At 43.0% G+C, this 12,660-nt stretch overlaps 1 protein-coding gene across 20 annotated transcripts in view; it reads right to left on the reverse strand.

Moving 5' to 3' along the window:
- The window catches only part of CREM (cAMP responsive element modulator), an 81,752-nt gene extending 69,136 nt beyond the window's left edge, over positions 1-12,616 (reverse strand). For 2 of the 20 annotated variants that reach the window (XM_004605402.2, XM_055147256.1), the window contains exons 1-2: positions 12,277-12,616; positions 1,744-1,844 (exon numbers count right to left, since the gene is read on the reverse strand). In XM_004605402.2, coding sequence (XP_004605459.2) covers positions 1,744-1,787 — 44 coding nt within the window. In that variant the 5' untranslated portion in view covers positions 1,788-1,844; positions 12,277-12,616. The other 18 variants (XM_012932006.2, XM_055147263.1, XM_012932003.2 and 15 more) reach the window with 15 other exon arrangements.
- Between the last annotated feature and the right edge of the window lie 44 nt (positions 12,617-12,660).

Raw genomic sequence — 12,660 nt, forward strand, 5'->3', positions numbered from 1 at the left:
TTCTTAAAAAATTAGAAAGGAGAAGATCCGGAGCTGCCACACTCGAAACGGATCCTCTGCTCCTAAAGACTATGATCTGAGAGGTCTTCTAACCCATTTTGGCACCCAGAGCGGCTTCTTACAGAAATGCATCTAGACTGTGAGCTGTGCTACAATCCCGTGCCACCCAGGGAGGGATTTTCCCTCTCTACCCTGTTTTTCTGCGCGGAAAATGGAGGGGCAGCAACATCAACATGGTGAGAGCCACCTCCTAAGACTCCCAACCCAGAGGTATGAGTTTGCAGTGACATGGCTCATAGGCGATCATGGGGGGGGGTGGAGGCGTTACCGGCACGCCTTCCGTCCAGATAAGATCCGGAGCTGCCTCTCGCGAAATGGGCCCTCTGCTCCTAAAGACTATCATCCGAGAGGTCATCTAACCCATTTTGGCACCCAGAGCGGCTTCTCACAGAAATGCATCTAGACTGTGAACTGAGCTAAAATATCAGAAATCCAAAACCTCTCATAGTCTTCATTCTCAGCAATGAAAAGAAATTATTAAATAATGCCTTTTCAGCAGGCCTGATTGTTGGGGGGAAATTCCAAACAATAATAGTGAGTTCTCTATTGAAATACTGAATATATTCAAAGTATAGAGAGAATAAAGTGAAGATCATTAGCTGCTTAGGTGGGGGCGTGGGAGGGGGATATATTGGGTTTCTTGGTGGTGGAACATGTGCACTGGTGAAGGGATGGGGTTTTAATCATTATATGACTGAGACTTAAACCTGAAAGCTTTGTATTTTTCATGGTGGTTCAATAAAATATAAACTTTAAAAAAATTAGAAAGAAACAAGAAGGGACAAAGAAACACAGGCCAAATGTATCTAAATAAAAAATGAAACAAAGATAATTTCATAACAATTAACATTTCAACTAATAAACTCATATCATATCTTACAACCAAAATACAAAGATAAATTATTGAGCAGAGTCACTCTAGTAATGATTTTTTTACCTCTTAATAGCCACACAAAAGGAAAAGTTTAAGTGGCCTCTATTCTCTATCATGAAACCATTTTACAAAAACCTATTAGAAAATTTTCTTTTTTAAGTTAGATATAACCTATGAAACAACCAAAGGATGTCTCTAAAAGTAATCAAAGGAAAAGTTGAAAAATTCTATTTGGTCTTCTGTAAAACATAAAGTACTTTCTATTTATTGAATATATTTATTGAATACTGAATATTTTATTTACCAGTATACAGGAATCTGGCCAAATTATTTTTAATTATAGTTTGTAAGTTGGACTGTAGCAATAGCACAGCGGGTAGGGTGTTTGCCTTGCACACAGCTGACCTGGGTCTGATTCCTCCGTCCCTCTCAGAGAGTCTGGCAAGCTACCCGAGAATATCCCATCCAAACAATTGGACAACAGTGCTACAGTGCTACTTTCTATTTTTGAAAGTATAACTCAAAGGCAAGGAGGAAAGTAAAAACAGCATACCTCCTTACATACCACCTACTTCCTGTGAAAAAAAGCTTAATATAAGCTGAATTAATTAATATAAGCTTACCACTCCTACATTGCCTAGCACAGTACACAGAAGATAAATCTCATAATTAAGCGATTGAATAATTTGTGCACAGATTACATAGTACTACTGTAATATATACATATCTCTAATTTATCCACCTCTTAGAGATATCATTTTAAGTTCTAAGTAGAACTTTCAAGAACAGAAAAATATATATCCACCTACCTTAGATTTGTCTTAATATATTTTTTCCTGCCACATTTGCTCATTATTAAGACATTTGTAATCAATGCTTTGCTCCTTCCCCGTTTTCTTCTTTATGGATCCTGCAGCAAAATTACAATGTTGAATTGGAAGATCATAACATTCTATTATTAAGTAATGTAAAAAAAAACATAAAAAGCTTAAATTTTGTGCTCTGTCTCAGATTATTTTCTACTGGGAAGAAAACAATTTTTAAACTACATTATGACACAGATACCAGCTTCATTTGAAAATAATAATCACTGACTACATGGAATATTTGTTTCTTAAAGTTTATACTATAACAACTTTTGTTACTGTTCTTGATTATTTTTGACTATAACCAATAGTGCTCAAGGCTTGCTCCTAGCAGTACTCAGGAAACTGTGATGTGCTGGAAATCAAACCTAGGCTCCCTGTATGTAAATTAATGTATTTCAAACATGCTGAATGAAGTAAAACTGGCAAAGAAAAAGACAAGAGGCTATTTGGGGGGCCTTGAGAGTTGGAAAGGACAAATGTGCACAACTCTAAGTAACTTCTAAGCATCTCTGCCAGCAATGACAATGTTGCTGAGTCACTAACACAGTGCTTTCAACTTTCCTTCCTAAGGGGTCCCCTCTAAAACCTGTAAGTTGAGAAGTGCTCCAGTAGTCAGGTTTGCTGCACCTCACTAAGGTAATTGCTACTAACATTCCCCCCTTGATACAGAGAGAGCAGCAGAGGATAAGGCATTTGAACCAGCTATCTGTGGGACTCTAATGCAAGGCTGCCGTCATTCTAATTAGAGCTAACTCTGTATTACTGATGCTGGCAGTTTCCCTGGAAAGTGTTCTTTCCTATAAACCTTACAACCAAGAGTCCACGTATTTATTAAACAGTGGCTAGCATCCATGATGTGGCAGGCTGTAAGCTAGGAAAGAATTAAATGTCCCTGTTCTCCAGTGCACAGAAGCTAATAGGTAGACAAATGTTTAAATAAAAAAATAATTTTATTTGAATACTAAGGATAATCATGGTTCCATATCAAAGGAGAGAAGAAACTGCTACTACATTGAATTTTGGATAAGTAATACATGCTATGGTTCAGAATTTTCGAGTATAAAAGGGTATTCGGTGAAGTTCTAGAACTGCCACCCGTTTCTTCTTCCCAGAGACAACCAGCAGCGAAGTGAAAAAAAGAACAGTTTCCTGCAACCACAGCCCAAGATGTCCAAAGAGAAAATGCTAATCTCATACCAGAATACTGAGCAGCAGATAAACTTGATTCTGACTCAGACTTACGAAAGGATTATTTCTAACTACTTTCTAAGAACTTCTCCAAGACTGATCGCCTGCCTGCCAAATCTTTAAGGATGTCTTTTCGTTTCTAGCTTAAGAGCCCTACATTTCGTCAGTCCAAAGTTCATCATCTTTGAACTCTTTATGATACCACTTCGTGTTTTTATTCTATATTATCCAGTCCTTTTGTTGTCAGTTGTCAGTCTTTTGAACCACTCCATAGACATTAGTACTCCCAGCCGTCCAGTCACAAACTCCCCATTCTCTCTAGGGCAATACATCTCAAGTCCCATTTCTAGTCCAGCCCCCGCTGGTAAGTTCTAGCCATTATTATTAGATTTTTTTTTTGATGGAAGGAGGTAAGAGTGAGACACATATGGCTGTGCTCCAGTGACCTCGCAGAGCAGAGCCTGCGGTTGAGCCCTCTGAGTGGTCTCCCAGGCCTTGTCAGAAGTTCCTTAATGGTTTGTTCGTTATCTCCTCCAAACCCAAATATTCAAAAACCACAACTCCCTTAGTCTGCAAGCCTCCTCCAGGGTGCTGCTATCTCAGTGCCTGTTAGCAACATGACTCAGCCACTCAGGTTTTGGGTCCTCCTCTATCTCCATCCCCCACTTCCCTTAGTGCCCATTTCCTGAGGGGGCACTGTGGTCAGCTTGGCAAGGGGATGTCGACTTAAGGTTGGTTTTTGTTTGGGGGCCATTCCCAGCTTACCCCAGGCTCTGTACTCAGGGATTACTCGTGGGAGTGCTCAGGGGCTATGTGGGGCGCTGGGGAACTGAACACAGGTTGGCCATGTGCAAGGCAAATGCCCTACCCACTGTACTACCACTCCAGCCCCTTTATTTTATTTAATTATTTGGGCCACACCTGACAATGCTCAGGGGTTACTCCTGGCTATGCACTCAGGAACTACTCCTGGCGTTGCTGGGGGAATCATATGAGATGGGATGCCAGGAATCAAACCCAGGTCAGGTCGGCTGCTGCAAGGCAAATGTCCTGTCCGCTGTGCTATCACTCTGGCCCCCAGTCCCTTTATTTAGGTTTTACCTTGAGTTCTGTCACTAGCTGAGATCACATACAACTATTTCATTCCCTTGGGCACGCTTTCATATCGAAGCGAGGACACCAACTTTATAAATAATGCAAAATGTCGAAACTGTTCTTCTAGTGTATGCAAGGAACACTTACCAATCTAGCCTCACTAATTTTACCTCCTACATATCTCTTGACTTTGCTCCAATTTCTACATTCTCAGTGCAGCTGCTTTAATTCTCATTGCTTGTCACATTAAAAGCAGTTACGAGTCTACCGATGGGGCTGGATAGTACACAGGTAGAATGTTGCCTTGCACACGGTTAACCCAGGTTCGATCCCCAGCATCCAGTAAGGTCCCCCAGCCCCACCAGGAGTGATCCCTGAACACAGCCAGGTTTGGCCCCAAGAAAAATAAAGTTTCCCCATTATTACTTCAGTTCACTCAAACATAATCTTAATCTCTCATAATTCACACTATACTAATTCAGACAGGGCAAACTGCAAATTCAACGATGTTATTTCCTCATGGATCCACACCCTCTACCCCGGCCCTCCCTGCCCTCTGGCTTACAAATAAATAGGCTTGGGCCAGGAAGATAGCTCCAAGGATTGGTACACATGCTTTGCATACACAAGGTCCTGAGTTCAATCCTCTGCAGCACATGCTTTTTACCTGCTAATACACACACCCAACAGCCATGTGCAGCCCTGGTGGTCCCAATGCCACTGGGCCTGATCTCTCCCATAGAGGTATGACCCAAATGTTGAACTGTCAGGCCTGCACTGCGGGGTGGAACTGCCATGAGAGGCTTCCCTTTCTCCTGAGTTCCCACTTAAAAAAAAAAAAGAAAGAACGAACAGGTAAGGGTCTGAGTGTTATAATTCAATATGCTTGGCAGACGCTCAATAAAATATTATTAAGACATTTCAACTGTAACATTAACACAATTCCTTTCATCAATTTCCCTGTTTTAATATTATCCTGGGGATTCACAAAATATTTTTACTAGATATACCAAAAAAAAAAAAAAATCCAAGTGCTTTTTAAAAGGCTGACCTCACCTCCAATCTTAATATACTACAGCTTTCTCTTAATGGCTGGATATGAGGTGACTCTAGCACCCTCCACCCACACATATATTCTAAGATGCTCTTATGATGGAATTAATGAAGCATACAGTCTTTTGCTTTGGTGGGGGTGGGGATGGGGCAAACGTGCTTGGGGCTTACTCCTTGCTCTGCAGTTATGGGTTCATTACTAGGGGGCTCTATGGTGCCTGGAATCAGAGTACAACAAAAATGCCTAATTTGCTGTACCGTCAGGTCTCAGAGTTTAATAATTTTTTGATCCTAAATATACTCTTGAGATCATCATCTGTATCACGGTTCATGTTATAACCGGAGGTTGCAAATTTGTGGTTTGGTTTTTGCTTGGGGGACCATACCTGGCAGTTCTCAGGGAACCATGTGGTACGAGGGATCAAATCTAGTACCTCTCCAAGTTCAAATGAGCTAACATACCAGCCCTGAGCTTGTGATTTTAAAGTTTTATTTCCCTACGTCTAAAATCACAAAAGATACTAATATCATAAAGTGTACACAATAGAGTGTAAGAACTTTCTACCTACTAAAGAAAGCTATACTTTTATTTTTTTTTTTTTTTGCTTTTTTGGGTCACACCCAGCAATGCACAGGGGTCACTCCTGGCTCATGCACTCAGGAATTACTCCTGGCAGTGCTCGGGGGACCATATGGGATGCTGGGATTCGAACCCGGGTCGGCCGCGTGCAAGGCAAACGCCCTACCCGCTGTGCTATCACTCCAGCCCCGAAAGCTATACTTTTAATAGTAGAAAGGCACTTTTTATATGTTATAAGCAATTAATAACTATTCTAAGGGAATTCAAAAATTCTTTTTCCTTAAGTGTGGATTTTCGTGCTATATTTATATGTCTATTATACTGACAAAAACCTACTCATATTAATAAAATTAATATTTGGTGTTCAGCTTACTCTTCACCACTGAGTAGCTCGATTTACCTCCTGGCATAACAGTTCTATTAAATTTCATTACTATCATATATTCTTAATAAAAGCCCCTATAAAGATTTTTACAATATGCTAATTAGAATAAAATACAGGCTTATATTTACACTTACAAAATTTTGGACATAACTGCTATAATTAAAGCCATGTCTTAACTTTCTGGGCAAATTAGATATACATAAAAAACAAAATTTTTTAAGTAATTTCAGTAGAATAAAAAAAAAACCTAAAACCAACTGATTTTACATATTAGCTGATATTCTTCATCTTTCTGTAAAACTATACTTAATGCTCCCCAGTGTATCAAGGAATTATTCTACCAGCTTACCAAACACTTTTGGTAAGGGTGCTCACTTACCAAACTTAATTATGCCAGTTTATCAAAATTACTCACATATCACCAAATTTGTGCCAGCTATACTTAGTTCATTATGCTGTCATGTAAATTATGCTATCATGTTAATTATGCTATCATGTAAGTTGTATGCTTTAGAAAGCCAAGAAAGGAGGGTCGCTGAAAAAAATTCCTCCTTTTGGAGGCTGGAACAATAGTGCTGTGGGTAGGGAATATGTTCCCCGGAGCCTACCAGTTGTGAGCCCTGAGCACAGAGCCAGGAGAAAGTCCTGAGCACCATAGGGATGGCCCCAAAGCAAAAAAACAAACCCCCCAAAAAACCCAACAACAAAAAACTGCTTTTGGACTAGATTATAGGTAAAAAGGGCTGTAAAATGTTAGGGAAATACTACAAAAATGTAGAGTTCTTTTTTAAAAAATACACTAACAAACCATTTGAAAGTTTTTGCTCCTTTTTAAAAAAAACATAAAAACTATCCAGAAATATTTTTTTTACCCAAAAAAGGGGAGGGGGCAGAGATAAACAAAACTGCAATTAGCAAAGTCAAAAATGAAAGTAAGATTGTGGAAGGATACATCCCCCTGTAATACTAGGTGTGGCCTCTAAAAGGAAAAAGAGGGGTTAGAAATATTGTACAGAGGGTAAGGTGGTACAGTCTTGCACATGGCCAGCGACCACATATGGGTCCCCCAAGCACTGGCAAGAGTGATCGCTATGTACAGGGCCAGGAATAAGCCTTGAGCACAGCTGGGTATGGGTCCCTCCAAAAAATTTTTCAAAGGTGGACTAAAAGACATGGTAGTAGTGTACCTCTAGTCAGAATAGGAAAAGTAAAAATACATACAATCTGTCTCTGGTTCTGGGACGAAGCAAGGATTTTGCTGCTTTAGGAAGTGGGAGATAGTGATAGGTTAACTACAATTTAGGTGGCAACAGCAAGTCAGATTTGAAAGATAAGGGAAGTTTGAAGCTCACAGTGTAAAATGTTGGTCCTGCTCAACCATGGGTGGAAAAACAGCCTATAGAATTTGAAAGATCAGGGAAGTTAGGCTCATAGTCTAAAAGGTTGGTGTAACCTACCACATGGATTAAAAAAAAAAATCTGCATGAAGGCAGCGCTGGCAAGAGAAGCCATTCCAAAGGGCCATACACCTGAGGCTGCCAAGGACAAACCTGCGGTTACCAGGCGGTTAGGGGAAGATGACTACAGGAAACACAGCGAGCTCGGTGGCGTCACAGGAAATTACACCACTTCTCAAGTTTTGTAATCGCTGTGAAGCATTAGACTAACTTTCAAATAATAATCTTTACATTCCACTTGTAAGTAACATCTCTAGCATTCTGAACATGAATCATATATAAAATGAAGTTTCCTAGCCCGGATTCAACTTCCATTTGTTTCAGGTACCTGCTTTAAGAAATCTTTGTTTGGGGGCACACCTGGCAGTGGGCAGGCCTAACTCCTGGCTCCGAGCTCAGGGATCACATCTGGCAGGCCTGGGGGGACCATAAACAGTGCTGAAGCTGAACCTGCTTAGAGGCAAGGCAAACGCCCTACCCACTGTACTATTTCTTCAGCCAAGAAATCTTAATTCTCTACCAAGAGTGCCAAGTAATTAACTACTAAAGCAGCTTTTTCTTTTTTAATTTACTCCCGATATGGTGCCTGCTTTTTGCTACTCAAGAGTTCTTGCTGAGAGGGGCTGGAGCAATAGCACAGCGGGTAGGGCATTTGCCTTGCACGCGGCCGACCCGGGTTCGATTCCCAGCATCCCATATGGTCCCCTGAGCACCGCCAGGGGTGATTCCTGAGTGCAGAGCCAGGAGTAACCCCTGTGCATCGCCGGGTGTGACCCAAAAAGCAAAACAAACAAACAAACAAACAAAAAAGAGTTCTTGCTAAGAATAAGAAGGAAATGAAACCTATTCTCCACCCTCTAAGCACTATCCCCAATAATTTAAAGTCATTGGGGAAAGCTATTTCCTTGGCTAGCCATTATTGCCCAGGGGGGTGGAGTTATTTTTCAATAACACAATAACTGCATTAAGTATATTTCATTCAAGTATATTTCATAATACCTATCTACACATTAAATGTGATCACAAATTAGCAAATCTGGGCAGAGTAGGTAAGGCATTTGGAATTAGAAGAAAGAAATTTCCACATACTTACCTGGATTGGTCGTCCATCCGTTTTTGTTTGTTTTGTTTGAGGGCCACACATTGTGCTGCTCAGGGCTTACTCCTGGCAGACTCAGAGAATGTATGGGGTGCAGAGGATCAAACCCAGTCAGCCCCGTGTAGGGCAAGCACCTTATGTGTTCTGCTATCTTCCCGGCCCTCTTTAAAAGGAAGCATCCTATGCACCCTCACTGCTGATCGAGTGAGAAACTTCTTTACATGTTTCATCGTAACCAATGCTAGAACATAAATTCCAGTTTAAAAAAGTTCTAAGAAAAAAGCATCTGTATGCTATCTATGATCCAATTCAGGCTGCTAGAGATTATGAGCAAAATGGTAGAAATGTTCTCATTTTAACATTTGCTGTGCTTAAGGGGGGGGTGGAGTTTCACTAAGGTAATTGTGCAGAAAAAAGAGTTTATTTCATGAAACTCTCAAAGTACAATATTCAAATCACATGAGTCCTACTGTCAAAATTTCACAAGATTTAGGCAATTGGTTTGACTGAATCCCTGTTCAAAAGTATGCACGAAGATGCTTCCTATCTGGAGAGAACTTCAAGACTTGAGCCTTACATAAGAGTTACTGGTAAGGGTTTTCTTAGAACCAATATTCTTCTTCACCAGTCAAAATAGTGTTTTTAACAATCTCTAACCCAAATCCCCATGTCACTTCCTAGTTTTTCCTTCAAGTTCCTGGTTTTATTTAATTTAGCTATCACAGGACTATTATCATCCTCTCCTTGTTCGACCTTCTTAATGCTACCATATTGGGGACTCTTCCAGGGTCAGGGGAATGGGCCGATTGTTGTTACTGTTTTTTGGCATATTGAATACGCCAGGGGTAGCTTGTGGGGCTCTCCGAGAGATGGAGGCTTTCAGGGCAGTCTCTTGTTCCTGACACCCACTCAAGAAATCGATGAATAACAGATGACAAGTGATAAGTGATACAAGTGATCAAGGACTGTATCAATAAAATTTAAGATGTCTTCATGAGTAATAAAGAGGTAACTTCCCACTAAACACAGGCTTTTCCTCTTCCTTCCCCCCACTCGATGATGAATAACCTAGATATTAGAAAAAGAAAACCCTGTAAGTGAAAGCATATACTTTTAAGAATAGCACACTACAGAGGCTGGAGCAATAGCACAGCGGGTAGGGCGTTTGCCTTGCACGCGGCCGACCCGGGTTCGATTCCCAGCATCCCATATGGTCCCCTGAGTACCGCCAGGAGTAATTCCTGAGTGCATGAGCCAGGAGTAACTCCTGAGCATCGCCGAGTGACCCAAAAAGCAAAAAAAAAAGAATAGCACACTACTGTGCTATTACCATGGTAAAAAAAAAAAAAAAAAAAAAAAAAAGAGTACTTTGTTTAGGTACTTTATGTATGCTTTAACTAGAAATTAGCAAAATGATATAAGATGTTTCCTCATAACCCAGGGAGCTCCACTAGGTGTGGTCCAAACCAACCCCCCAAAAAAATTCACTTCTACCCAAGTGTAAAGGATGAGAGACTTTCCCTGAAATCTCCATTTTTATCATTAGAATATGCTGATACTGAAATTGCCTTCAAAGAGCAATAATAATTTCCCAAAGTTGACATTTACATACAAAATCCATCCATTCAATAAGATAGAAATAATACATCTCAGAGACATTTCAGGATTAACAACTAATGCCTATTGCATGTTTTCAATGGTTCAGCTGTTAAATGTTTGCATTGTCTAGTTTTATTTTAAAACTCTAACTGGAACAGGACATTTGTGGGTTTTCCAGTAGACTGCCCACTTTAACAATACACCTGGCTCAACCTTCTGCCCAATACTTAAAGACTATTATTAAGTTGGGGAAAACAAGATGGGAAATACATGTTTATACAGGCAAAGATTCAGCTAGGATCTTTACATACACGTTAATAATCAGCAACTCCTCCCTACTTTTCATGACATGGTCATATCCCATACAAGGTTTTTTTCAGTCATGAAAAGCCCCTTCTTGGTGGCTGATGGAGTATGGAGTCTATAAAATCCTCAGCAAAAGCAAAAGTCATTAATCTTTTGGGACAATGCCAAAACAAAAAGACTAAAGAGTTTCTCGGTATTTATACATTCAATAAAAATTTATTCATACACTCTTACAAAAGTAAGCATACAAAACATCAGTGCCATTACAATTTCACTCTCACCCAAAAGATCGCCTGCATCACAGGCAAGGCATTTACTTACATTTATAAATTTACAGATTCACCAAAAATGTCTCTGTAAATTATCAACATTTAATATAACAATACTTTAGTGTTTACTGATGTAGGAGCAAAACCACTTACTGTCTTTTTCAAAGCTGTTTGGATCAGTATTTCCTTAGACATCAGTTTTTAATACGGTGCATGGATCAACCAAAACACCGTTTATAAATTGCTTTCTTTAAAAAGACATAGACTTTAAAAGCCTCAGACTTCTAGGACGTAGGAGTTTATTATCCAAAAACTGTATCAAGACTAGGAGAAAATGCGGTACCCAATTTCGGAGGATGGGGGTAGCTGACTATGAACTGTTAATGAAATACAATTTTCATAGTGAACCTCCATCACTGCACCTAAATTACTTATTCATCTCGAAGGAAGGTGGCTGCAATCCCACCCACAAACCGGGCAAAAAAAAAGCCAAAACGGGGGGTGGGTGGTGGAAAGGAAGTTTGATTAAAGTCAAGTTAAGTTGCAGCGGCAAGGGGGGCTGTTTCAGGTTTAGTGTGCGTCCTTCAGGTCCACGCCGAAAGTCACTACTTCTGAACATCTGCGGCAAACTAACAGCTGCTTCACCGAGCACCGTGGCAGGAAAAAAAAAAGGTCTGATTTGAGAAGATTCCTCGTATGCTCGCAACAGGCAGTCGGTTATTAAAGAACTAGGTTTAATCATGCGTCCCACGCAACAGGCATTCGGACCCCGGCTAGGTTTTCCTCTAGAATAAAGAAATAAAAGGGAGCAAGAGGGGAAGCCACTTGTCGAGCCGTGGGGCGGGGCGGGGTGCGCGGCTCTTCCTTCTTCGCAGCCTCGGTGGCAAGGTCTCCGCTATCTCATCCCACCGGGGACCGCAATGACTCAGGGGCGCCGTCCCCCGCACTCGGGTTTCGGGCAGGTTGGGGTGAACGTTAATTCCCGTCTAAACCCCGGGCGCCAGAAAAAAAAAAAACAAAACTGGGGCAAAGGTGTTCGCGGCCGTCGGCGACGGTACTCGGAACCCACGTCCTCGCCGGCGTCAGCCCCAGCCCCGCGGGGTTTTTTCCCCCCTCCCCGAAGACCAGGGGCACCGCACGGATCCGACTTTTCCAGCTGGTACCGAGTTCGCCGGGGGCGACGGCGGGTTCCGGGGGCGGAGAGGAGCCCGCTCCGCGGCTGGAGTCTGAGGCCGCGCCGGGGGCGCCGCTGGCGGCCCGGGCGGGCGAGGCGAGAGGGGCCGCCGCGCCGCGGGCAGAGCGGGCGAGGGGGAGACGCGGCCGGGAGGCGCCCGGCGCCGCGCAGACTCCCCCGCCCGGCCCGCCGACCCGGCTCCGCTCCGCCTCCAGCGCCGCGTCGCCGGCTCCCAAGTCTCCGGGTGCGGGGCCGGCGCGCCACTTACCCGCCGCGAAGGGATTTACGTAGCGGACCTCGTCACTGATTACGGACGCGAGGAGGTGGAGACGCCGAGCCCGACCGCCGCTCAGGAGCGGCGCCGCCGCCCAGCAACCCGGCGCCGGCGCCGGCGGCGGCCCCCACGTCGTCCCCACGTCAGCTCTGATGCGGCAGCCGCGGCCTCCCAGCCGATCCGCGACCACAAGCAGCGCCGCAGCCGGCCGAACCGCGTCCGCGCGCCCCGCCCTCCCCTCCCCCACTCGGCGACCGCCTCCCGGAGGGACGCCCGGCGCAAAAAATCCAAGCTCGAACTCCGCCCCCTGCCGGCCACCGGCGGGAGTGCGGCGCCGACAATCCAACAATTAAATGGAACGGGAGGAGGGGCGGGGAG

Source organism: Sorex araneus, chromosome 9 (genome assembly GCF_027595985.1).
Source record: "Sorex araneus isolate mSorAra2 chromosome 9, mSorAra2.pri, whole genome shotgun sequence".
Taxonomy (NCBI): domain Eukaryota; kingdom Metazoa; phylum Chordata; class Mammalia; order Eulipotyphla; family Soricidae; genus Sorex; species Sorex araneus.